Source organism: Trachurus japonicus, chromosome 23, assembly GCF_045865225.1.
Source record: "Trachurus japonicus isolate A0001 chromosome 23, Traja_1.0".
NCBI classification, from domain to species: Eukaryota; Metazoa; Chordata; class Actinopteri; order Carangiformes; family Carangidae; genus Trachurus; species Trachurus japonicus.
The window spans coordinates 3,253,239-3,279,095 of record NC_140929.1 but is presented as its reverse complement, the minus strand read 5'-3'; the positions used below and the strand labels follow the sequence as shown (position 1 = coordinate 3,279,095).

The 25,857-nt window shown below is 44.0% G+C and overlaps 1 protein-coding gene across 1 annotated transcript in view; it reads right to left on the bottom strand.

Annotated features, from left to right (window-relative positions):
- Positions 1-23,925, bottom strand: part of LOC146962330 (thyrotropin-releasing hormone-degrading ectoenzyme-like) — a 194,654-nt gene extending 170,729 nt beyond the window's left edge. The window contains exons 1-3 of the mRNA XM_085768900.1: positions 22,956-23,925; positions 16,177-16,421; positions 1,947-2,223 (exon numbers count right to left, since the gene is read on the bottom strand). Coding sequence (XP_085625026.1) covers positions 1,947-2,223; positions 16,177-16,421; positions 22,956-23,471 — 1,038 coding nt within the window. The 5' untranslated portion in view covers positions 23,472-23,925. The remainder of the gene's footprint in view (positions 1-1,946; positions 2,224-16,176; positions 16,422-22,955) is intronic.
- Positions 23,926-25,857: the final 1,932 nt, after the last annotated feature.

Below are 25,857 nucleotides of genomic sequence, written 5' to 3'. Positions count from 1 at the left end.
TCAACCGAGCTCCTCCACAGTTACAGACGACACTGAACAGCTCAGATTCATCTTGTTTTCATCGTCAACATGCAGGATAAACACATTGCAAAGGTCGTCTGAAATGCGATGATGACTACGTTTTATTTAGCATAATTTTCAGACTATAAGCCGCTACTTTTTTCGTAACCCATAATCTGTTGTTTATGATGGTTAAGACTACACAAACACACATGCCGTGACATTGTATATGTTATGTAACGTTATCCACCGCTCCATTTATTGATTTTTCGCCGGCTTTGTTGTAAACAAATGCACATGGGCAAAAGGAGCGTAACAGTGGAAAAGCGAGCGGACTTGCACAGTTCCCTACTGTCTTTCAGTGTAAATATCTCATGTTACAACATGAAAACCTGTGGCCTATATATGTACAAAATGTATTAATTATCATCTTTAAAAAACTGTATTTTATATTTACTTGTTACTTTTTGTCTAAAATCCAAATTTGTAAACATTTAAGTGTGACAAATATGCAAAAAACTAAGAAATCAGGAAGGGGACAAATACTCTTCCTCTCTGGTTGTGGTGTATTTGTGTGGACGTTTCACAGCGCCACTACAGGCCTGGTGTAGGTACTACAGCGTATTGAGCTGCTTTTTATAAAGACACAAAAAATGTTTGGTATATGTACACCTGAATATTTGCTTATTTATTTATCGCAAGTCATATCGTCATCGTGATATTGAACAGTGTCATCGCACATCAAATATTTTCTGATATCATGCAGGCCCGCCTAATTCAAACCAAATGATGATGGATCTCCTTCCTCAGGACTGAACAGCTAACAGCTAGCCTGCTAATCTGTTCTGCTCCACACCGTTAGCGAGTTTGTCTTGGCAGAACAAGCAGAACAACAACAACAAAGAGCAGAACAGGAAGCACCATCACCAGCTGCAGCTACAGCAAACAGGAAGTGGGATGAGCAGCGGTTAGCTAGTTAGCACCAACTGAACTTTCAAATCAAAACACTTTCAATCCGCAGGAATCCATTACTGATCTCTCATCAATATTTCCGGCCCATTAAGACCACAGTTGATTAATCATCTTCTAAATGGGTTCATTGGAATCAGTTTAACTGGAAGAACTGTTGGTGTTTCAGTTTGATTTCATCCACTGTTGCTCAGGTCTGCAGCAGCAGAGGTTTGATGGTCTTTCGGTACTTTTTTGACTTGTGGGAGTTTATTGGCTATAAATCGGGGAGGAGCACTTAGCACCTCTTCAAACTGTTTCCTTGAGGGAAAAATACAATCCACTGGTTCGCCCCTTAAAGCCTGTTACTTAATCTACTGACCTCTTTTCTGTGGATATCCTGGGAAATGAAGCCGTTATTCCCTAATCAAAACTTCATTATGCCGATTATTATCTGAAAAGAAGAACTCCTGCTGCCCTTGTTTAGTGTTTTAACCCCAGAGATGAGGATTTATATGATATTGAATACAGTTTAGAGGTGATCGGGGGCTCCAGTGTGCCATTATGTGGAGGTAACACTCTCATTTATTTCATCATGGACTCTTTCCTCTCAGCCTGGAGAAAGAACCAGGAGACGAGAGAGCAGAAGTGACGGAGAAGAAAAGAAGAATGCCAACAACGTTTGCTACTTGGCACATAATGAGATCATTAAATTCACTTCACACAGAAGTGTTTAAAAAAAAATAAAATAATGCAACAAAGCACAAAGGATAATTATGATGGGGTCATGAAAGAGTAGGAAAAATACCTCTGTAATGATGCTGCTTACTCAGTTTAGGTTTTTTTTTACCCTAAGTGTGTTTTAACTTCTATCAATGTGTTCATTGTATTTCTTCTGTGTGTGTTTTCACTGCACGTCTGAGTTGTGAGTGAAAAATAAGATATTCAGAGGCACACACGGCATCAAACAATCCTGTGTTTGGTGTGGAGGAACTCACCGTCACTCCGCTGTCGGTCTGCGTCTCTCTGTAGGTGAAGTTGCAGACGGCCCAGGCCAGGTAGTACGTGGACATGCGAGGCGTCCGGGCGAAGCGATTGGTCACCCAGCCGTCCTCGTCCGACAGCGAGCTGCTCTCCACCGGCATGTTGGACAGCGAGGTGTACTGCGAGTCGTGGCGGAGGGTGAGGGAGAACGTGGCCTTGTAGATGGGCTCGTCGAAACACGGGAAGGCCTTCCGGGCGTGGATCGGACTGAACTGAGTCACGGCCAGGTAACTGTGGGAGAGAACAAGGAAGTGGACCACGGTGTCAGATTAATGTGAAAGAAAGCAGAACTTCAAACAAACACCATCATCCTGATAGGTCATATAGTTTTTGATCAATCACTGATCAATGACAACGATCATTTTTGGAGAAATGTTGAGATTATAATGGGTGTGTATTGCACGGAATGTTCGTGTCAGAGTGCATGACATCATCGGTCAGCGTGGGAGAGAGCCCAAAAAAATTCCTGATTTTTTTCTCTTTCCACACTCGGCCCGGCCACAATTTACATTCTACACACATGATTTTTTCCAACTTTGTAGACAAACTTGTTCCGTCTCTCACAATGTGCTCAAAATATCTGAGAGACTTACAGAATTTGAATTGTCAGCCTCTAAGTGCGGCCACGTCTGTCTCTGCTCCTCATTGACTCCAATACAAAGATTTTCTGAGAGAAGCAGAATGGACCCCTGTTTTAAACTTGCAAGTGTCTCCAAAATATTTACTGTAGAAACACCAAAATTACACCAAATCGTTCAGGAAGTCCTTACAGCGCTGATGGTCTGTGTTTTTTTCTGATAGGAGTTACCGTTTTGTCAGAATAAGCCTAAATGTGAGACCAGTGCATAGGCAGAAAATTGCTCTTTTTCTCAACGTTTCTGTCTGCCTCAGCCTGGGGGGCCCCTATCGTCATGAGCAACCACCTCAAGTTGCCGTGGTAACCTCTGAGCCTCAGACCAGAGCTCGTTAAGGTTCATAAACAATCAATCAAGCTCTGTCTTGACCATTTGTCGTGGGTTTGATTCCCATGTTGACAGAGATGGCAAAACTGGCCATAGCTCCTGTGGCCCTATCAAAATTTCCCAGAGGAAATTTTCTAGTATGGATTTACTGTCACGAAATGTAGAGTTAAATGTAAAATGTTCAATTTATTTTAATAACCACAAACCACAAAATGAAACTCCAACAGGATGATGTAGCTTCAAAGTAAAGTCCGAGGGTAAAACCGAAAAAATAAACTTTACTGACTCGGTGTTGTCACTTATACAACACTATACCTGTCCAAAGTTTGTAGGTATTAGTCATCATAAACAACCGGTCACATCAAACCCCTGAGTGCAGTGAACAGAGCAGAGCTGCTTCGCTTTTATTGCTCATGAGTTCACTTTTCATTTGTAAGGAGACTGTGCTATTTCCGCTTCTAAAGGTTATAGTTTCACAGTAAATTAGAGCGCCCCATGGGTCCGTTCAGTTCAAAGTAACCAAGGCTCAGCCAATTAGGTCGAGACAGGGTCCCTTACCAGGATCCTGTCGTCCTCCTTTTCCACACATTCCCTCCTCCTCTTCCTTCCATGTTTGTCTCTTCTGCTTTTTATCTTACTCTGAAGTTCTTCCCTCTTCCTCTATTGCTACCACCCTCAGTCTTCCTCCTCCTCCTCCTCCTCCTCCTCCATATGTTTTTCACTCTCTCTTTCTAACCATTCCTACCTTCCAGGTCTTGGGTGTGTCAATTCGTGTCAATTTGTCTAATGCCAGTGTGGATCAAAGCCGACTGAGAGACTGAAGGGTGAGTGAGGAGTGAAGTGTTCTGCTGCTGCTGCTGTGAGTGTTGGTGTTCGTGCTCGCTCTCTGTTTTCGTCAGGTTCACTTTGATCTAAACATCTTGCAGATTGGACCTGACTGTTCTTGGATTCCTTTCGGATCAACTTTCTGTTTTCCAGAGTGAAGTTTTAAAGTTTGCTCTTTTGTTTTCATGCTCTGTTAGAAACAACACAACAACAACAACAACAACTCTGTCTCCATTTGCAGGAGGTAAGTTCAGGTGAGGAACACTCATTACTAAAGTGGCTTTTAAAACAAAGGTTACAAGATGATATACAATGAAAATTTGTGCAATCGTCTGGGCATTTTCAGGAATGGTTTATGCAATTTGACGCTTTCATCTTCTGTCTGGTTTATTTCAAACAGGCTCCATGTGGTTTGAGTCTGGCGACTGTCTCCTTCATATAAACCTCCGTCTGGGTCTTTTCTTCTAATGTTGTAGCTAATTATCTGGTTTCAGGATGAACCGCCGACACTTGTGTTTCTCTAACCATCCCACAGCGGACTGGAGTATGAATTCCTGCAGTAGTATTGCAGTATTGTGTCCTAATGATGCATAAGAGGGTGAAGTCACAGAGTTTGTTGCAAAGAGGTTTCAAGTCATCAACCTGCAGAAACTATTTGTATTAACTAATGAATAATCCTTCTGATGAGTTCTGAGTCTTCCCCAGGACCGAACCCTGTCCCTAGACCTTCCAAAGGACAGAACCCAGATGTCCAAACCCCCTCTCAGCATGAAGGAGCAGAGACTCTACTTGGAAACCAGAGCTCATGATCATAGATGAGAGTTAACAAAAACCAAGTGGGAAACTTCCGGTTCAGTAGTTTGCATCACAACTGATGCAGCATCAATCTGTCCCAATCCTAACCTTACACATTTGTTATTCATATTCGGGAAGAAACCTGAAGTGGGCGCACTAGAGGCTTACACCAAGCTAGCCGGGTAACTTCCGCTTTAGCTCTCGGCTAACTAGAACGGGAATACAATAATTTAATTGTGCAGCTCTTCTAGACTTCCCAAACGTAATCGGACTGAATGGATCTAATTCTGGTAGTGAAACGAGTCGGTTTGCGGGGGTTGTGACACTCAAAAAAAAAAATCCAGCATTTTATAGCCGCTTCTTTTCCCGTTAAGGTGCACTAGCGCCACCTACTGTGTTGGAGTGTGAACCAGAGTCAAACCAAACCAAATTGTGGCAGTGTCTCGTGCATCGATGTGATTGGCTCAAAACACTGTTGTTCTGTGTTCTGTCTTGTTTTAATCTCTTGTAGTTGGCTCAAAATCATGCTCAAAACACGCATCTAAACGCTTCTCAAAGCATTATTTGTGTACTTCTGAATAACGTATTTCAGTTCGGGTACATCCCTAGTGCACACCGAGGGTCAAGTGAACAAAACCACATCATCTGCAAAAAAGAGGCAGAGATGCAAATCAGTGAGATGCAAATCAGTGAGTGTTGTTGCCCTGACCCTCATTTTCTTCCACTGCTGCAGTGAAGTTCTCAAGTTTCTACATCATTTTTCAGTTCATAGTGACAAACTTTTTTCTTTTTTTTTTTGCTTTTTTGCTTTGGGAAGTTTGTACCACTCAAGGTTACTCATTTGACTTCAGCTGCTATACATTTCAGTAAAAAAGTCTTTGTGACAAGCAGCACAAAGACCCACTTCTCATATTGGAGGTTTTTAAGAAAAAAATCTGAACATTTTGTGGTAGTTAAGTGAAAAATAGTTCATGAACAGTCGTCAATACCGATTCAGGTTTTCTTGAAAGACTCAATCACCTCCACGGCGGCCTTTCTGGCTCTTTAAGCAAACACTTATTTCAACAGTTCTCTTACTGCCTCATGCAATAAATGACAGATTTATCCTCCTCGTGAAGGAGAAGTGAAGAATCGAGGTAATTCCCTCAAAGAAAGGCCCTTATAAGCCCTGATTCACAGATTTCTGACATTGTCCACAATCATTTAATGCAGCGATGTAACTGGGACGACTGCCCGACTGGAGGAGGTATAATTTCCACCCGCTGACAGATTTGTATGGTTTCACAGTGTATATCACATTACCGCCTAACCTCAATTTGCTCTACATTTGGCCCAGAATCCCACTGATGTCTTTAAGCGAGGTTAGTTAAGCAGAATTGCTGTTGCATTAAATTATACATGAAGTGACCCATAATTCTCTTCATCATATTCGTATTCACATTTGGCCCGTGCTCGCCGGCTCTCCGGGCTCTCGCGGCTTTGAAAAGCGGCAGATTCAACGCACCTGACTCTCGGTTTGGAGTAAATCCACCTGGAGTATGTGATGCTGTCGTGTAAAGCTGGATTTTGTTTCAGTCTTTGAACCTCACAAACCTATCAAAGACGAAATTTAAGGTGGAATCAGAGTTCAGGGGGTTAAAGGATAATCCTCTGACGTCGCAGTCGACAGGTCGGTTGGCAGAAGTTTCTAACAGACGGGTGCTTTTCTTTCTTTTCCTTTTGAATTTGACTTCTTCAAGTTTTTCCATGTTCGGTTTCCGCAGTGAGAGAAATTCGACAATAAACATGAGCAAAGTTTCTGTTTCCTCCTGATTTCTCTAAGCCGAGCTAAATGTTTTCATATCGGAGCTTTGTTACGTCCCGCTGTCAGTCACCTGACAGACACAGGCACAAGTTGAAACTCTAGGAAATATAATCCCTCTGGAAACTTTGTTATCGCACTTGTGCATTTCACTGAGGGTGTTTGTGGAGGGTGGGATGAAAGGGAGGGAAGACGAGAGGAAAGGAGAGGAGAGGAGGGAGGAAGAGGCTGAAGAAGAGAGGAAACAAGAGTTGAAGGAAATGAAACGAAGCGGGAGAAAGGAGGAGGGACACTGCAGGAGGAAGATAAAGAAGATGAAAAGGGAGTGGACGAGGAGGAAGAGGAAGATGAAGAAGAAGGAGATGAAATGAGAAAAATAAGAGACAAAAAAGAAGGAAGGATCAAACAGGAGAGAAGAGAAAGGAGGAAGAAGAAGATGAAAGAGTTGTAGGTAAAGAAAAAGGATTGGAGGAGGATGAAGGGGAGAGGGGAGAAAGAAAAGGAGGGATGAAAGACAGGGTGAGAAATGAACGGAAATTAAATGAGGTGTAGAGGAATGATGAGTGAGAGTTGTGACGAAGAAGAGGAGGGAGGAAGAGGAGAAAATGAGAGGATGAGAAGAAGAGGTTGAAGTAAGAATATTTATCATGGTGAGAGAGGATGAAGGGAAAAAATAAAAGTGGAGAAAGGAAAGGATGAAAGGAAAGGAGGAGGAAGGAAGGAGAGGAAGAGTGAAAAGAAAAGGGGATTACAAAGAGTGAGGAAGAAGAAGAGGATGAGTGAGACAGAGCGGAGAGAGAGAAAGAAACTGAAACCAGGTGAGGGGGAAGAGGAGGAGGAGGTGAAGAACGGAGGGAGGGGGAAATGTGAATAATAAAAAGAGGGCGAACGAGGCAGACGGAGAGAGAGAGAGAGAGAGAGAGAGAGAATAATGGAGAAGCCTGAGAGGGGCGAGATAAAGAGAGAATCTATTAGACACACACACACACACACACACACACACAACGTGACACTCTGCAGGTTGTCAACAGTCGCTGCTGCCACGGTAACGCTCGTTGTCACCGTAATGCTGATTGACAACTAAGCCAAAAGCGTTGCCCCGGACAACAATTACACATTAACACAAACACACAAACACACACACACACACATATGATGCACATGAACTCAAGTGGCGACTTCCTCCTCCAGGAAAAAAATGAAAATGACATCATTTCCTGGTGTAATGGTCGACATTATCCTGTCTGGAGACACCACAGAAGAAGAGTGACACACACACACACACACACACACAACACATACACGCACAGACACACACACACAACACACACACAGAGGCCTCATTCAGATGCAGAGATGAGACTGAAAGGGGAAACTGTTGAGTCAGGTGCTTTACTGCATGTGTGTGTGCGTGCTTGTGCATGTGTGTGTGTGTGTGTTTGTGTGTATCTGCTGCACGCACACACACACACACACACACCCATATGCACATCACATCCCATCATGCTGGACACACTGATCTCTTTAAGCAATGTCTCAAATTGCAATTCCCCGCTTCCACATTGAAGAGACATCAGTGTGTGTGTGTGTGTGTGTGTGTGTGTGTGTGTGTGTGTGTGTGTGTGTGTGTGTGTGTGTGTGTGTGTTGCAGCTATAGTTTCACACAGGAAGCGGGCGAACAGGCTGATTCATCAACTTCAGAGTAAAATATGCCACTGATGGAGGAGATGGTGGGGGAGGAGGGGAGGAGGGGAGGGGGGGTGATCGGATTTCAATTCTGCTCTGATTGAGGCAGCGAGGAGGGAGGAGCCAAGGATGGAGGAGCCTAGGATGGAGGAGTGACATGTGCCTCCCAGAACTGTGGGGGAGCTCCGGAGAGGGAAAAAAAGAGAAACCAACGGAGGAGCGAGCTATTTCCGGCCGACTTGCATTGTTCTGCTTTAATAGTCTGTATCTGAGTCTTTATCTGAGTCTGTTTTGGGGTTTTTAATCCAGGAAAGAAGCCAGACACAACTTCACTACCTCATAGAGTGAGCTGCTGCACTGTCACCATCTTGGCAGTCTAACCCAAACATGGGCCACGCCCTGAATAATGTGTGATCATGACACTTTAACATGGGAATCTATGGGGACTGACTAACTGCTGGACTACCCATCCATCCATCCATCCATCCATCCATCCATCCATCCATCCGTTTATCATCATCATCTTTCTATCCATCCATCCATCCATCATATTTCTATCCATCATTTATCTATTCATCCATCAATCTTTCTATCCATCCATCATCTATCCATCCATCGTCTTTCTAACTATCCATCCATCCTTCCATGCATCCATCCATCATCTTTCTATCCATCTATCCATCCATCATCTTTCTATCTATCCATCCATCCATCCATCCATCCATCATCTTTCTATCTATCCATCCATCCATCCATCCATCCATCCATCCATCCATCCATCCATCCATCCATCCATCCATCCATCCATCCATCCATCCATCCATCCATCCATCCATCCATCCATCCATCCACCATCTTTCTATCCATCCCTGCTTTTATTAGTGCATTCTGTCAATTTTTTAAATATTATGGTTATTATGTCTTATTTCAATTAATCTTAATATTGTATCTGTTTAGCACTTTACCTGCCCAGGGACTACAGGCGGAAATTAGCAATTGTTGCTATAACCTGGCTCAAAGCATCTCTTCTTGTTTTACAAGATTAATGTTTTCTTGTGCATTCTTGTGCATCTGTCTATCCATCCATCCATCCATCCATCCATCCATCATCTACCTATCCATCTTTCTATCCATTCATCCATCCATCCATCCATCCATCCATCGGTAAAACTGGGTGTGATGAATTGACGTTGGCTCTGAACCAACAGTTTTTTCTGTGGCCGTGTGCTTCTGAAATAAAGTGCTTGGTTTTTTCCTCTGAGGAAACTGTCAGAGCAGACGTCTTCAACCAGAGATGAAAAGTCCTTAAAGGAAAAGTTGATCCTCCATCTTTGGTCCAGCAGCTGTAACGATGTGACATCACTGACCGAGTGGCTGCAGTTGATCGTGGGCGGTGGAGGTCGTGTCATGGCGGCCATCCTTCCTCCTCCTCCTCCTCTTCCTCCGACTGTGTTAGAGGCTCAGAGAGCGAGTGAATGTATTAAGTTGCTTCAGCCGGCTGCCATGTTAGATAGGTTACCCTCTGACACGCGCGGTGAAGTGGGTGAGCGCCGTATTGATCTGAAGCATCTCATCTCAGCACCAGATTACTCAGAAGGAGAGCGGGGCGGCCAGAAGGAGCCGGGAGCCGAGCGCGGCTGCCAATCAGCTCCTCTCTACCCTCCATTAAAATGTAGACTCTCACCTAGCCTTCGTTAAGCATCTGTCTCTCTCGTTAACGCTCCGACGTCTCTGTTCTCATCAGGCCCGGCCTCGTTTGCTGCCTTACTGCCCCTCGTTAACTGTAATTCCTCTCCTCGTTAAGGAGAGGCAGCTCTGAAAAAAAGCTGCTTCAGTCTAATGAAAAAGTTCCACACAGGATCTGAGAGGGATTTGGGCTTTTTTTTTTTTTTTTGGTAAGGGGAAAGAAGAGGGGAGTTTCTGTCAGAAGTCCTATGTGATTCAAGAATGGTTTGCGTCAAAGAAGAAGCTCCCACAGATGGAACATGTTGACACGGAGACAGAGCCAAGGCTGATGATCTGCTTTTAAAGCCCAGAGATGATTATTTACATCAGACCAGGCTCACTGACACTTGTCCCAGATTCACCCGTCACAACAATCACCAGAACCAGAACATCTGATCTGATCCGGTGTCTGTTGAAGGCTGAACAGTTAATAAGAGCCAGTGTTGTTTTGTGGCTCTCTCTTTAAAGAGGAACTACTGTAAATTCCTAAATAAAAAGCCGAGTCTCAAACAGAAGCCGGCTCCGTTTTCTATTTTCTGCAAGTTCTTGTGAATGTAGAAAACCTCTCAAAGCCCACGATCGCCCGTTTGAGCCGTTTCTAAGCTGCTTCATTCCTGTTAGAGTTCTCAACGTGTCTGAAAATGAACTCATTCACTGCCAGAGTTTCTTCCCTCAGTGTACAGCCAGTGCTAGCACTTTTGAGGATTTCTACTACTTTTCAAACAGCCACAAAATATGCTGTGCTATGACTAAAATTACATGGAATATCTCAAATGAAAGGGGAGACTCTTGTCTTTCACCACGAAAAAAAGGTGAGTTAATAGCATGTTCCACTTTTTAGTTATCCTCATTTGAATACATGTTCTCAAATTCAGCATTCCGGGAGGATAATTCAGAGAAAAACAGGTTTAAAGTGAAGGAGACATTCAAGTAGAACTCTCTTTTGAACCTTTTATTTTTGACTATTTTGACTTTGGGATGATTATCTCTGTCTCTGTCTGACTGTCTCTCTCTCTCTCAAATGACCTAAATAGGCTAATCTTTTTTTTTTTTATTGGTGGGATGGTGGATCAATGAAAAAATATGGCTTTGCCTTTGATAAAGGAAGCATGTGGTCCAACCTGAGTTATTTGTGTATGTTTTTATTTAGAAGAACTTTAATCGGTGCTGATGAAACTTTTAAATGAATGCTGCTCTGCAATGATCTGTGGGAACTGTTCATATCATATTAATAACACAACAGGTGATGTTTTTGTTTTGTTTTGTTTTGTTTTCATCTGGTCACTTTGTTGCCATGGTGTCAGACTCTCTCCAAATCCCAATGACCTTCATCTGATTCAGATTTTCTATTTATCAAAATGATTTAAAAGACACAACAAGCAAATTATTATCATTTTGAAATGTCCTATGAATATTGTGTTAACATAACCATAAATCTAACATCACATTTTTGTATTTCTTTTCCTGTGCACACAAGTTAGAAACACAATATCTATATCCGACATATACAAAGGCAGCTTTAAAAGAAGCAGGTCGTCTCTCTGCTGGTTTGGATGTTTTGACTGAATCTTCTGAAGTTTCCTTTCCGTCACCTCGTCTCTCGTCTTCACCTGAGGCCAGATGTGTTGTGATCTTCACGCTGCAGCTCAACACTCGTCCTGAGGTTCCTTCACCTCCTTCTCCTCTGCTCTGTCGCTTCTCCGAGCGTCACCTCGCTGATCACGGATGTTGCGCCGGAGAAGAATAAACCGCGCCGCTACAGGGTGTCTACAGAAGGAGTCTGTGAGATTTTATTCACTGCAGCACTGAGAGCCTTTCATACGATGTGATTTGTTTTAGTCTCTGAGCTCTGAAGGAGTCGAGCCGGTGCCAAAACGTCAGCTTATGGAAGAAAAGTCTGCGCTGCAACTGTCAAACCAGCTCCTGCCTCTTTGCAACTTCTCAAGCTTGTTCACTGCCTCCAATCATTAATTCCTTTTCCCGCTGACTGGCAACCAGTGCTTTCAGATTATGTCTCGGCCTGTTTGCAGCTGCTGCAGCTGGATCTAAATCCCCTACATTAAATCATCCCCATCTATCGGTCGATAGAGCTTCTATTGTCCTGATCAGACTGAAGACGCCTCAACATGTCGCTGATGTTAAAGCTGCATCGGTTCGGATTAAAGACAAGTTTTTATCCTGAACTGAACAAACGGTTAAGCTGTAGTCTATAATCTTATATAAATTAAAGTCTATGAAAATCTTGTAATACCGTTAATAATATTAATAATGAAGTCGTCCAGCTTTATCCCACTGAGGACAATCACACTATACTTTTAGTTTTAAGAACCAAAAACCATCCAACTTTTCTCTCTGGAGCTCTAGAAACAACAGGTTGGTGCCAATCAGAAGAGAGGAGGAGGCTCTGAGCTTCTTTCTTCTGATTGGCTGACTGTTGTCTGAGTGATCCAATAAAAAAAAACAGAGCAGATTTCAGAATAGATACCAAAGCCTGCAAGTTGTTGGATGTTTGTGTCCAGGTGGTGAGGGGGCGGGGCTTAGTTGTGACATCACAAAGTGACAGGAAGTCCTGACGGCTGGTTTTAAGGCTCAGTTTCTGAATACAGGCTGTGTGCATTTCTCTGTGGACTGAGGCTTTGATACTTTCACAGTATTAATATAGAACCTGGAGCTGCTTTATAATCACACTACACATGGACATCTACCTTTATACTGTATGGAGCTTTGACACAAACATCTACCTTTATACTGTATGGAGCTTTAATACAAACATCTACCTTTATACTGTATGGAGCTTTAACACAAACATCTACCTTTATACTGTATGGAGCTTTAATACAAACATCTACCTTTATACTGTATGGAGCTTTAACACAAACATCTACCTTTATACTGTATGGAGCTTTAACACAAACATCTACCTTTATACTGTATGGAGCTTTAACACAAACATCTACCTTTATACTGTATGGAGCTTTAACACAAACATCTACCTTTATACTGTATGGAGCTTTAACACAAACATCTACCTTTATACTGTTTGGAGCTTTAAGGTATGAGGTAATAAACACGCCTGATGCAGCGTCCTATCAGTGGAGTCGCTGCAGCTGATCTGGTTTTAATGGGGAGACGACGACAAACAGCAGCGTTTACATGAACTCATCTTTTACGTCATTTGCATAGAGATCAATACTGAGCTGGAAAAGTGATACTGTGTGTGCATGTGTGTGTGTGTGCATGTGTGTGTCTGTGAGAGTGTGTGAGCTCTAATTAATTCTCCCCCCTCCCAGTATTTAAGCGTTTAAGCCCAGCCTGAGGTTTATAGTAACTCTGGATATTAAGCAAATCTCACAGTGGAGACAGAGCATGTGTGTGTGTGTGTGTGTGTGTGTGTGTTAGCATTAGCCGCTCCACTGCATCAAGCCAATCCCTAAGCTAACAGGCAGCTTTGTGCACACACACACACACACACACCTCGGCAGTGTGTAATCTGGACAGTAGACGTCCCTGAACACCTCCGCTGTGAGAATCTGACATTTTGAAGCTTCTTCCTTCTGAATAAAATTATTATTTTTATTTCATTTTTTTTCACCTCCTGAATAAAAATTATCTGCTTTTTTTGCTGCTCTAAATAATCAGCTGTGTTTTCAGTGTGTGTCTTCTCTTTGCCGTGCCGGTTAGTCATCAGATTAACATATTCATGACGCGCAAACTGGCACCTCCAACGGCTCTTAGTCATATATACATGTTTTTGTCGCTATACGTGTGTGAATTCAACAAATAATCCAACCACGCATTCAGCCGAGGTAACGGACACATTTATATTTATTTATTTATTTTTGATTTCCCACAGCTACACACAGTTGTTGACTCCAGATCCTGACCTTAGAGACGAGGAGCCGACTGTGTGCAGGTCTCATTAAACTCTAACTAACAGGTTGTTGTGATTGTGATCGAACTCGGCTGGTTTGTCAGCTGCTGTATTGATCGGGTATTGATCAGAACAGCAGCAGCTGCTGCCAGTGAACATGGTGGTGAGGCTCGGCTACACGACATGTGTTCACAGCGTAACGTCTTAATGTTTGGGGCCACACGTTACATTAGTCAACTAATTAGTCGACAGTCGTTAACATCAACACCAGCTGCTGTGAGACGAATAACAGGCTGCAGGAGGAGGCGATGCTAACGTTGGTTCTGCTTCTGTATCTATACAACTGGTTGTTTATAGGTCCAGCAGCTTCAGGCAGTTGTAAATGAAGGACGTGAGTTTCACCCCAAAAAGTGTAAAAACGTCCTGTTTTATAATAAAAACCTGCAGATACATTTTAATCTCCTGGTTTAGATGATGAACGACAGAACGACTTCTCCTGCATGTCTTTTTTTTTTCTTCCTGAACTGTACGAACATCAATCTCTGACTCTCTGCCTCTCTTTAGTTTGACTCCATCAGTCTGGGACGAGGTTTTTATCTCTCTGAACAACTTCACTGACACGACAGTTTCATCTTTTCACTTGTTCATGTCATCAAAGACAGTTTAGAAACAAGACGCTCCACTTCGAGTCAGTTTCCTGTATCTGTGTCCTGTGGGTTTCTCCATGACTCCGCCCCCTTTAGGAGACCAGCAGACCGTGACTCCGCCCACTTTAAGAGAACAGCAGACCGTGACTCTGCCCCCTTTAGGAGACCAACAGGCCGTGGCTCCGCCCCCTTTAGGAGACCAACAGGCCGTGGCTCCGCCCCCTTTAGGAGACCAGCAGGCCGTGACTCCGCCCCCTTTAGGAGACTAACAGACTGTGACTCCGCCCACTTTATGAGACCAGCAGACCGTGACTCCGCCCCCTTTAGGAGACCAACAGACCCTGACTCCGCCCCCTTTAGGAGACCGGCAGACCGTGACTCCGCCCCCTTTAGGAGACCGGCAGACCATGACTCCGCCCCCTTTAGGAGACCAACAGACCGTGACCCCGCCCCCTTTAGGAGACCGGCAGACCGTGACTCCGCCCCCTTTTGGAGACCGGCAGACCGTGACTCCGCCCCCTTTAGGAGACCAGCAGCAGAAGCAGCAGCAGGTCTTGAGTCTATTGACTCCAACGGGAGAAGTGAACGTGAGCTCAGATTATGGTCGATTCCTTCGCTCCAGAGTCACTGAAGTAAAATATTGGACTCATTTTTCACAAGACACATCTCTTCTGAACATTTTGACATGAAAATGGACGAATTTCAGACAAATCAGGAGAAAATGAACTTTGTTCCAGACCTGTCTCTGTCTCAACAACACACTCTCACCAGATCTGATACAGATCTCTCTCCATGGTATCATCAGTTTACGTTAGCGACCACCTGCACTAACTAATTTTCTTGAGGCTAAATCTGACAGTTAGCTGTGTTAAATATTTAATGTTGTCATAAGAAACAGCTCACTTTCCTCTACAGACAACTATTATAAATCCACACACATCCTCTGATTCTCTGAGTCTTCATCATCACCACATCTGGCTCTGCTTTGAAAAGTACTAAAAATATGATACAATCCATCTATTAACCTCACTAATAACATCAAACGTCGGGTTGATTTTTGCTCATTACTCTCATGACTCAACCAGGCATCACTTTCCTTTTATCTTGTTGATCTCAGCTGATGCATCAGATCCAGTTTGCTAAACATTTTCAGTAGAACTCGGTTCTCTGCTTACAGAAATATAAACGTGATTTATTTCTGTGATTAAAAACGTAAACAGTTCGCTAATGAGTCGGCAACAGAACTGAGACTAAGAGAGAAATGAATGTGTATGTTACGAAAGTTCAGTTAAACTAATAGAATAAAAGCTTAAGTCCATATATGGTCATGACTTCCCTCCTCCATCCAATCAGAAGTGAGAATCAACTCATAACGACAACTTTGTGTTGCAGCAGGTGGAGCGAGTGGAGAAGACATTGATGAAATACTCTCATGCTGAGGTAGTGTACACACACACACACACACACACACACACACAGATGGTCACACAGACACAAACACATGCATGAAATAATAAATGTATCAGCACACAGTCTGTTTCCCATCAGCACCATGGGGAAGAAATTTGATGTGGAAACAATCCTGCACCAGAGGCTTATGGGAAATTCATAAGGAGGGAGCAAGCGGTGTGTGTGTGCGCAGTTTGAGATGTGAAAAACACACACACACAGACACACACTCACAGACACACACACTCTCTCTGAGCAGCCTGTGAGAGTTAATCAATGTCATGGATGTGAAGCTTTGACCTTTTCTGCTCAAACCACCTGCTGCTGCAGGAAAACGACTGTTTGTGTTTGAGTGTGTGTGTGTTTTGGAGTGTGTGTCTTCCAGTGTGTGTTTGGTGTGTGTGTGTGTTTGTGTGTGCGTACCGTCTCTCTCTCTGCAGGGTGTAGGAGCTCCGGAAGAATCCCAGCAGCTCGTCCTCGATGGCGGCGTCGAAGCTGACGTTCAGCCGGTAAACTCTCATGGGCTTCAGCTCCCGGTGCAGCACCACCACGTACATCTGATTGGCCGGGAAGGAGAAGTGGCGGTGGATGCGCATGGCTCCGCCCCCGGGCCGGTTGGCCGGGCGACCGCCGCCGCCGCCCTCAGCCGTCACGGAAACCCGGTCCACCTGGAGGAAGAGGAGGAGGAAGAGGATGAGGACCAGGTTCATCAGGATCAAACACAGTGAACTAAGGGTGGGCTAAAATATCAATACGGCAATATATTGCGATATTTTGTATCGCGATACGATATCTCGATATATCGATACATCGATTTTTTTCAAATAATAAATCATGTTTCAGACGTAAATCCAGTACAACTTCCGCACCTCTGCTCCGCAAGGTGTCACTGTACTGCTACCTCAGAGAGTGTGTTGTTCATGCAAATATGTTGTTGTAACTTGCGCTTGTATAGTTACAATAAAATGGCATGGATAATTTGAATTACATTGTTTTGACTCAGTTTGTCCCATGAATTATCACTATCATCTGATGTACATACAACTCGGATTTTAAAATGCATAATGCCGTTTACATTTTTCAGTGAACTATGTAGAATATCGCAATGTTCGCAAAATTTGGATATCGCAATATCATATCGTATCGTGACTCAAGTATCGTGATGCGTATCGTATCGTGAGGTCCTTGGCAATGCCCACCCCTACAGTGAACGCTGCTGTTACAGTGACGTCAGGCCGAGGCCGATGTAAAACTACTGTTAAAGGAATAGTTCACCAAAAAATGAAATTCAGTGCATCTGGAGACCCAGGAGGCCGGTTCGTAGTCCGACCAAAACTTTATATGAGAGTAATACTGTAGGGCCCGACACAGAAACGTCTATAAAACTACACAAAAACCATTTCATATTCCTCCATTTCATTTTTTTTTGGTTTATTCCATTCATGGTATACATTCTTCACAATGTTGCACAAAATTACATAATGTACACATTGTCACCATGAATGAAAAGGAGCAGGATGAAGAAAACTTATAATACCTGCCCCTCTCTGTTGTTATAATTACATTGGCTTACTTCAACACCAATATTATACTCTATTTCAAAATATTAAAGATGATGAAACTTAGTTGTGACAAGAAAACAAACAAAACACCACTCGTCTATCTATCTTTTTCTCTTTCTCCTTCTTCTTCTTTGTAGACGCTTATCTTTTCTTTTTTAAACATTTTCTTAAACTATATATTTCCACACTGCCTGTCCACTGCAATCCAAGTGTCCTGAAGGGAGATAGTCCAGAGTTTACTGGTAACGACATCACTGAGGATATAACAGGTCTGTTCAGGCTGTAAAAATGTCCTGAATGACGTCGTTTCCAGTAAACTCTGGACTATCTCCCTTCATCTCCAGATGCACTTTGAGGAATAAAAAAACTACTCCAGAGTATTTGAAACGACTGGACCATGTTTGAAACATTAAATAAAACTCAGTAAAAGCTGAAGCTCCGTTTCCTTACATTGTTCTCATTGAAAAACTATACAAATGGCATTTACATGATGTTCTGCATAAAAAATGAAGTGAAATAATAAGAAAATTGGCTATAATAGTCAACCGCTTATAGTGCTCACATTGACATTGACTATATCTGTGTAGTCTTACTCTTATCTGTCATAAACAAGAGATTACGGGTGGCGGTGCCGCAGAGACGAGAGCTGGGACACCGGGTCGGAGGCTCTGATCTTACAAGGTTGGTTTTCAGCCAAGAGGACGAACAGGACAGGTGAAACACAAGCAGGTGCAGAGCAGCATCGACACAGAGAGAAAACAGGAAGTGGAACTGACATGAGAGAAAACTGAATCGGTGAGAAGTGCTCATCCAACCCGGAGCGTCCTTCAGGCTCTCTGGGCTCCGGGCTCCGTTCAAACACCAAAGGTTTGGACTGAAATCTGCTGCTATCAGTGGATTTGTTGTTTCTCTTGTTAAAGAGCAGCTCGGGCCGAGGGAGAGCTCAGCTTCGATCTCTGACATGCAAATTTGTTTTTGCTGACCACACTGCACACACACACACACACAGACACACATACACACCGGCCTGACAGAGCTGAGAGAGAAGAGAGGAAGCTATCACATCACATGATTCGATTTTATAAACTGAGCCTGGTTTCACTGAGGATAAACAGCTGCTCAAGACATATTACTCATACAAATACATTCACTGGAATTATACAGCAACAAGAGGCTCACACAGAGGCTCCTCCTCTCTTCTGATTGGCTGAGAGAGGAGATGGTTTTTAATGTTCAACACTTCAAAATACTAACTAACTATAAAAGAGATAGTTCAACATTTTGGAAAATTGGCCCATTGCCATAATCCCTATAGTCATAGCAGTTGGTTCGTACCTTTGATTGTCGGTGCAAGCTATTTTTAGAACGGCGGAGCAGAGCCGTGAGCTGCTCAGAGCTACGCTACGGAGGCTCATGGGATTTCTTGATTTCCCTCATCAAACTCATCAAACACACAATCCAACAACTCCACAACGCTCTGGTGGACAAGTTGTGACCTGCACATTCACCACGCTATGAGATAATAACACAACGTTACCACACAGAGTTGTTTTAGAGGGAAATTCATGCAAAACTGCTGACGGCGTTCCCGTCCCGGCAGTTTTTCATCAAGCAGTCTCTGCATTTCCCTCTAAAACAACTCTGTGTGGTAACGTTGTGTTATTATCTCATAGTGTGGTGAATGTGCAGGTCACAACTTGTCCACCAGAGCGTTGTGGAGTTGTTGGATTGTGTATTTGATGAGTTTGATGAGGGAAGCCAAGAAATCCCATGAGCCTCCGTAGCGTAGCTCTGAGCAGCTCACGGCTCTGCTCCGCCGTTCTAAAAACAGCTTGCACCGACAATTAAAGGTAACGAACCTACTGCTATGACTATAGGGATTATGGCAATGGGCCAATTTGACAAAATGTTGAACTATCCCTTTAATATAAAATCCCCATAACAACCAAATCTGCACAGTTTGAAACTTGGACAGAAGAAGAAGCAGCAGCAGTGCATGATGGGAACACACCTGACAGAAGTGGGAACCATTTCAAACCGTTGGGTCTCTGCATGGTCGGTCGTACATTAGCAATCCAGCCAGCCAATCAAATGCTGAATGTGTGTGTGTGTGTGTGTGTGTGTGTGTGTGTGTGTGTGTGTGTGTGTGTGTGTGTGCGTGCCCGGTCCCTCTGTGATGAATGAAGTGATCGATATGAGCAGAGAGCTGCTGACACGCAGAGGAAACTCTGGGGATTAAAAGGACGTTTTGCAGGATTTTCTGGCGAGTCAGCGAACGCAGCACCACACGCTTCACGATGCTTTCAAATGCTCCGTTTCCAGACAGAAAAAAACGCCTTTTTAATTGTCCTGTTTGTTTGATTTCTCTGCATGAACCGATCACTGATGAACATACGAACGCGGCTTTGAATGCAGCAACTTTATCAACGCCGTCTTTGAACGAAAACAATCAGCAGGATTTGTCCATGTGTGAAAACACCGCAGTGACGCTTTCAACGCTTTTCTACTTAACTTCTTTTGAATTTATTTCTTCCTCGTGACATTTCTTTGACTCTAACAATAAAGCTCCTTGCACTGAGTCTTTTTTCCTCCTATTTCTACCATCTGCTTCTATTTATACTCGCATTTATTTTTTCTTCCCGGCCTTTTCACATCCTGACTATTTTTTCCTTTTCATAATGCATTAACTGTGAGGATACCTTAGGAGACCTGCCTACCGCCCCCCAACAACACCTTTTAATTCACAGCGCGCTCACACACAAACACAAAAAGGAGGCTGCAGGCTTTTTAATTGGCCTCTGCCCAAATTAGACAGATTCATCCCTGTCTCACATTAGCCGAGATGACCGGCCTGAAAAATCACGTAGCTCAGGCGTTTCTCTGAGGCTTTCTCTCACCACGGCGCTCGGCTCAGAAATTGGGCTGAAGCAGCAACTTCGACTGTTAATTAGCCTCGTTAAGGAAATCTCTGAGGCCAAATCTGGAAATAAACATTCTTTGTTAGAGAGCAGCTTGTTTTCCAGCACAAAGAGAGAGAAGAAGACCACCCAAACCAAACAATGAGCTTTGTTTGGAGAAGAATCATCAGGAGAGTCAAACATCGGACGATGGACCTGAAGTCCCTGCTGCTGCTGCTTCACATCCTGCAACCTGATTGGATGACAGAGGCAAGAGGGCGGGACATACTCAGCTAGTGGATCTTCTACTTCCTCCAATAGCTATGTTTTCTTATGTAATGTTCTTTCCAAACCTTGACATGTTTCTACGGATTCAAATTTGATCACCTTTGATGGCTCAAAACTAGGAAGTTGGTGTTAGAATAACGGTGTTATAATAAACGGAATAATAACGGCGCTACTTTTTTCAGTTACTGTTTACCCGTTACTTCACTCAAGAAGTATCATCAGAAAATAAGTGTACGTTATATACACATTAGTGCTGTCAAGAATATCACGTTATTAGCGCGTTAACGCAAATCAATTTTAACGGCGTACACTTTTCATCGCTGGCGACACACCGGACGCGGAAGTGGCGCGAATAGCCGAGAAGCGGAGCCAGTTTCCTTTCGCCGCCCATGTTAATGTGTCGTTCACACCAGCGATCGTCGGGCTGCCCCCCACCAAAGATTTTCTTGGTTGACCAGTGGTCGTTATTTATAGCGATTAGTCGACTAATCGACCCCTGAGCGTCACGACTTCCTGTATGTGGCCCTTCATATTAAAAGCCCTATAGCCTTTCATATGTAGTTCAGTCATATTGATTTTGGCTTAATTTTGACAAGACACAGCGCCAAATGTTTTTTTTTTTTTCCTGCGACCAATCGACCAATGAAATCTTGGTCGGCTAATGATTTTTTGGTCGACTATTTGGGGGCAGCCCTAACTATAACTAATTACATTTAAAAGTAACATTCTCAACACTGCAGCTATGTAAACACCTAGTGATGCTTCTGAAGAAGACTTAAGAATCTGTCGAAACATGTTAAGGTTTTGGAACAACAACTTCTTGTCTTATAGATAAGAAAACCAAGCTGCTGCATTTTGTAGACATAATGAACCACAAACATCTCTGAAACCTCTAGAAAGTTTGGACACTTGTTTTTCTATTAAAAACGGTGATAATCGTTGGCAGCAGTTTGTTTGAAACGGTGTCAGGTTGCAAAACGTCCCAGATTTCTCAAAGACTGTTTACTACATGACCCAGACATCTGTAAAGCCATTGGGCTTTCAATTAAATTTCGTCCAATTCTGTTTGTCAGACTTCTGGTAAATCTCCTGTGGATATTCGTGGATTTCACAAGATGTTTTTGATGTGTAAACAAGAAAATCAACATTTAGTACTGAGTCTTTTGGATACGTGGATTTCTGAATTTTCTCGGCTGATTCCAATTTCTCTAAAAACATCTGACCTGCTGGTACTGATTTTCTATCTATAACTCAAAATGACAGCTAATCAAACATGTCATAATCTTTTTCCTACAGCTTTTCTCAAAAAAAAACTTCCACGTTAAAGATGAGCGCCATAAAATTGGAAATATGTGAATCTGAACGGCCGATCAGAGCCAATCAAGCTAAACACTGTCGGCTTCACAGTGCAAAGCATCTCTGATCTAAAAGGTTGTTTCTGCAGCTTGGTGGACAAAGATGGTTCAACATTGGGGAAATGACACAAATTTATGCAGTCGACCAATCACAAACATCTCACTGCCACCAGAAGCAACTGTTTGACCTTCGTCCTGTACAGTCACCAAACACCCAGCGAGCGCCAATCATTTTGCGAAGACAAATTGTGACCTGATCCAGCAAAATGACTCACAGTGACCCAAATTTCAAATTGAGATTTTGGTACCAATGGAAAGAGGAGAAGATAAGCTTTAAAATGATACCAAAGTCAGGTTTTTAAGATATGGCCTTTTAAATTATGGTCTTCCATTCGCTTTTTCCGATTGAAAACCTCAGAAAATTGCGTTTAAAGGCCGGCGGAGGAATACCTCACTTCTGTGACTCTGGCCTCTGTTCCTGTACCATATGATTACATGCACGCTATACGGTCCCTTGTTGTCATAGAGGCACCATTCAATGACCCTCGGAAAGGAGAGAATCTCACGATTCAGAGGCAGTTTACAGCTTGTCTCTGTCATAAACGCTGCAGAAGTTATAATGTTTTGTAAAACATGTGCAAGTGTTGCATCGATGTTACGCTCGGTTTAGCATCGACGCTACGCTCAGTTTAGCGTCTGTTCCTGTACTACATGATTACACGGACCCTATACTGTCCTTTGTTGTCATAGAGGCACCATTCAAGGACCCTCAGAAAGCAGAAAATCTCACAATTCAGATGCTGTTTACAGCTCGTCTCTATCAAAAACAGCTCAGAAGTTATTCAATTTTGTGCTCGTCTTGTTAAAAGTCAACTTCAATCGTCATTTTCGTGCCTTTTCTCACTTAGCTGGACTATGAAACTTTGCGTGATTGTTTTTGAATGTCGTTTCTTTGAATTTTCTTTTTTTTAATTGGTTTTCCATGTTATCAGCTGATTATCAAAAAAAAGGAACATTGCAACAATTGGACATATAGAAATCAATCAGTCTGACAGTGACTGGTCTATGAATGAAAAGTAATGCCATCCAGGCCACCGTACCTCAAGGCGGTCGGCGTGCAGCACGATGAAGCGGGTGGCGTTGACGCACTCCAGCTCGATGCTGACTTCCCCCGAGAAGGTGAAGTTGTCCATGTAGACGGCGAGCCGCAGGTCGTAGTGCCGCGGCCTCAGCGAGCCGGGAAGCCTCGAGTTCCTCCAGGGCTGGACGGCGCCGTCCTCGTCCCCGCGCTCGCCCGCCCCCGTCCGCTCCCCTTTGCTCCCGTTCAACCGGGCCGAGCCTCCGGAGCCGCGGGAGCCCGACTCCCCCGCCGCCGCCCCGTTGCCCCCGTTGCGATCCTGCCCGCCGCACTCCTCGAAGCGGACGCTGAGCACCACCGCCACCGCCGTGACGATGATGAGGGTGAGGATGGACAGAGCGAAGCCCAGCACCAGCCGCTTGTGCACCGTGATGTGGCGCTCGGTGGTGCGGGGCCGGACCACCACGGACTCGGCCCACTGGTCCGAGAGGCCGCGGCCGTTCCGCATGGCGCCGGGGCTGCTGTCGTTCAGACCCATCGAGCTTCAAAAAGTGTCACTTCAACAACCAAAGAAACGTCCGATTGTCCGAAAGAGTCAAAGTCAGAAGAACATTCATCGATCCTCAGGTTAGTTTTCTTTCCAAGGAGATTCGTTCAGATCGTCACAAAAGCTCCAAGGTTTTTGCTCTTTCAAATCTCCAGAACTCCGCTCGTCGCTCTGAGCGTCCTTCAGCTCTGACAACGAGTTGGAAAATCAACACCACGGCACGACTCACATTTCAGGCAACAAACTGACAAGCCAGAAAGGATGAGACGGTCGTGTGCCTTCTGGTTTTGCGGCGAGTAAAAAAAAAAATCAATCAATGCAGCATGGCTTGATTTCAAGTGTAGAGGAGGAGGAAGAGAAGGAAGAGGAAGAGAAGGAAGAGGAGGAGGTATGCTGTTGAGGATGTGGCTATACAGTGAGCGTACCATCCATAGGCTTTTCGAGGTAAAACTCTACAGAAACACAACAAGTGGAGCTTCTCGTTGGGTTTTCCAGACGTTCAAATCCTCATTCTGATCCGTCGCTCCACCGCCGACCCCAAGGAGGAAGGAGGATTTTGTGTCCCGGGGTCGTTATAAAGTTAATTTCTTCTGAGTTAAAAGCTCCTCCAGAACTGCAGTAAAGCGTAAATAAACCCCCCTTTCAGACTATTATGGGATTATTATTATGATACAGAGGGAAATAAAAACACCTCGGTGAACATTACGGTCACATATATGCACCGCAGGACTCTATGAATGTTATGATTACATTTCTGTTTTGGAGTCGGAGGACTTATTTCCACTCATAAACCCGGGTCAGCATGTGTTCAACACAGCATCCGAACACCACAGCGAAAAGTTTTATCTCCGTTTGTTGGGCTTTTATTTTTGAAAAATCAGCATTTTCCTCTCTTGTACTCAATTATTATCTCATTTAAACATCATTGTGGGAATATTTCAGCATTGTTAAACTGTAATTCCTCTGTTTTTTTGTGTTTAATCATCAAACTCAACCAGGAGGGAGAGTTGAAACTTTAGCTAAAAGAAGGGAAACATCTGAAATGGCTAGATTTCAAATTAAAATTTTTAGATTAGATTTAACCGGATGCTCCCAGCTGACAAATAGAAACAAAGAGGTGAAGTTATATTGAGTTAATAACTCTCTCTCTCTCTGCTCTGCTCTGAGTCTATGTCTCTCTCCCTCTCTCTCTCTTGGGGGAGTTAGGAGGATAATTTACAGCAGCGTGTGGGTTTATTTCACCGCGGAGGAGATAACTCACTCCGGTGGAAACGATCGCTGCTTCTTCTTTAACCGCTCACTGATGGAGGCTGATGGATGGAAAACCCGGTTTAAAATGATTGATCATCATAGAATAGGGATTATTCTATTATTCCAAAAATAAAAAATAAAAAAAAATCTATCAATCAATCATTTTATCTATAAATACCGTTGCTTTAAGAATAGATGGATTAGTCCGGTGTTAGTGAGGAGGTTTTATCCGATCGCCCGGTAACTTCTCTCCTCTCTCCCCCCGGAGAGGAGCGCTGATCCCCGGGTTGGGCTCCTACCAGCGGTCGGTCCCTGGAGCTGGAGCTCAGTTCAGGTGAAGCCGACTCAGTCCAGTCCGCTGTTCCTCCGCTGTTCCCCGGTGAAGTGATGAAGTGAGCACCTGCTTTATACCTGCCTTTCTTCTCCTTCTCTCTCTCTGTTTCTCTTAGTCTCTCTCTTTCTCTCTCCTCAGCACCGAGGGAGGGGGAGAGGGAGGGGGGGGCTGAGGTTACAGTCGGTCAGCATCAAACCGCTCAGTCCACCCGGGACAGTCCAGTCCAGTGGATCCGTTATAGCGCAGCGCACAAAGAGAGAAATAGAAATCTCCACTGTTGAAAAAAAAACACGTCACAATAAGTCTGTTATTGATCCGTTAAAGCACCGCAGGATGAAACATCTGGGGGTTAGTCCAGACCAGTTCCAACACAGATGTTCCTCACCGGGAGATCCCTCCGGTAACGTCAGTCAGAGATGCGTTAAAACGCACCGGGGATCAGGTTCGAGCCCTGAATAAAGCGCCGCCGCCGCCGCTGCTGCTGCTGCTGCTCCGGTATAAACACACTACACGGTAAATCCCCAAAACACACACACATAGGTAGATACACACACACCGGGTCCGTTTCCATGGAGTCCAAAGTAGAAATGAACCGCGAGCTCCTCCCGTGCTCCGGATGGTCACAGTAACACCGGGTCTCCTCAACTTTTTAGTCCGAGGAGAGAAGCTGCTGCTCCGCCTCTAGGAGGAGGAGGAGGAGGAGGAGGAGGAGGAGGATGGAGGTGCTGCTGATGATGATGATGGTGGTGATGATGAAGGTGATGGTGATGATGATGATGGAGCTCTCTCTCC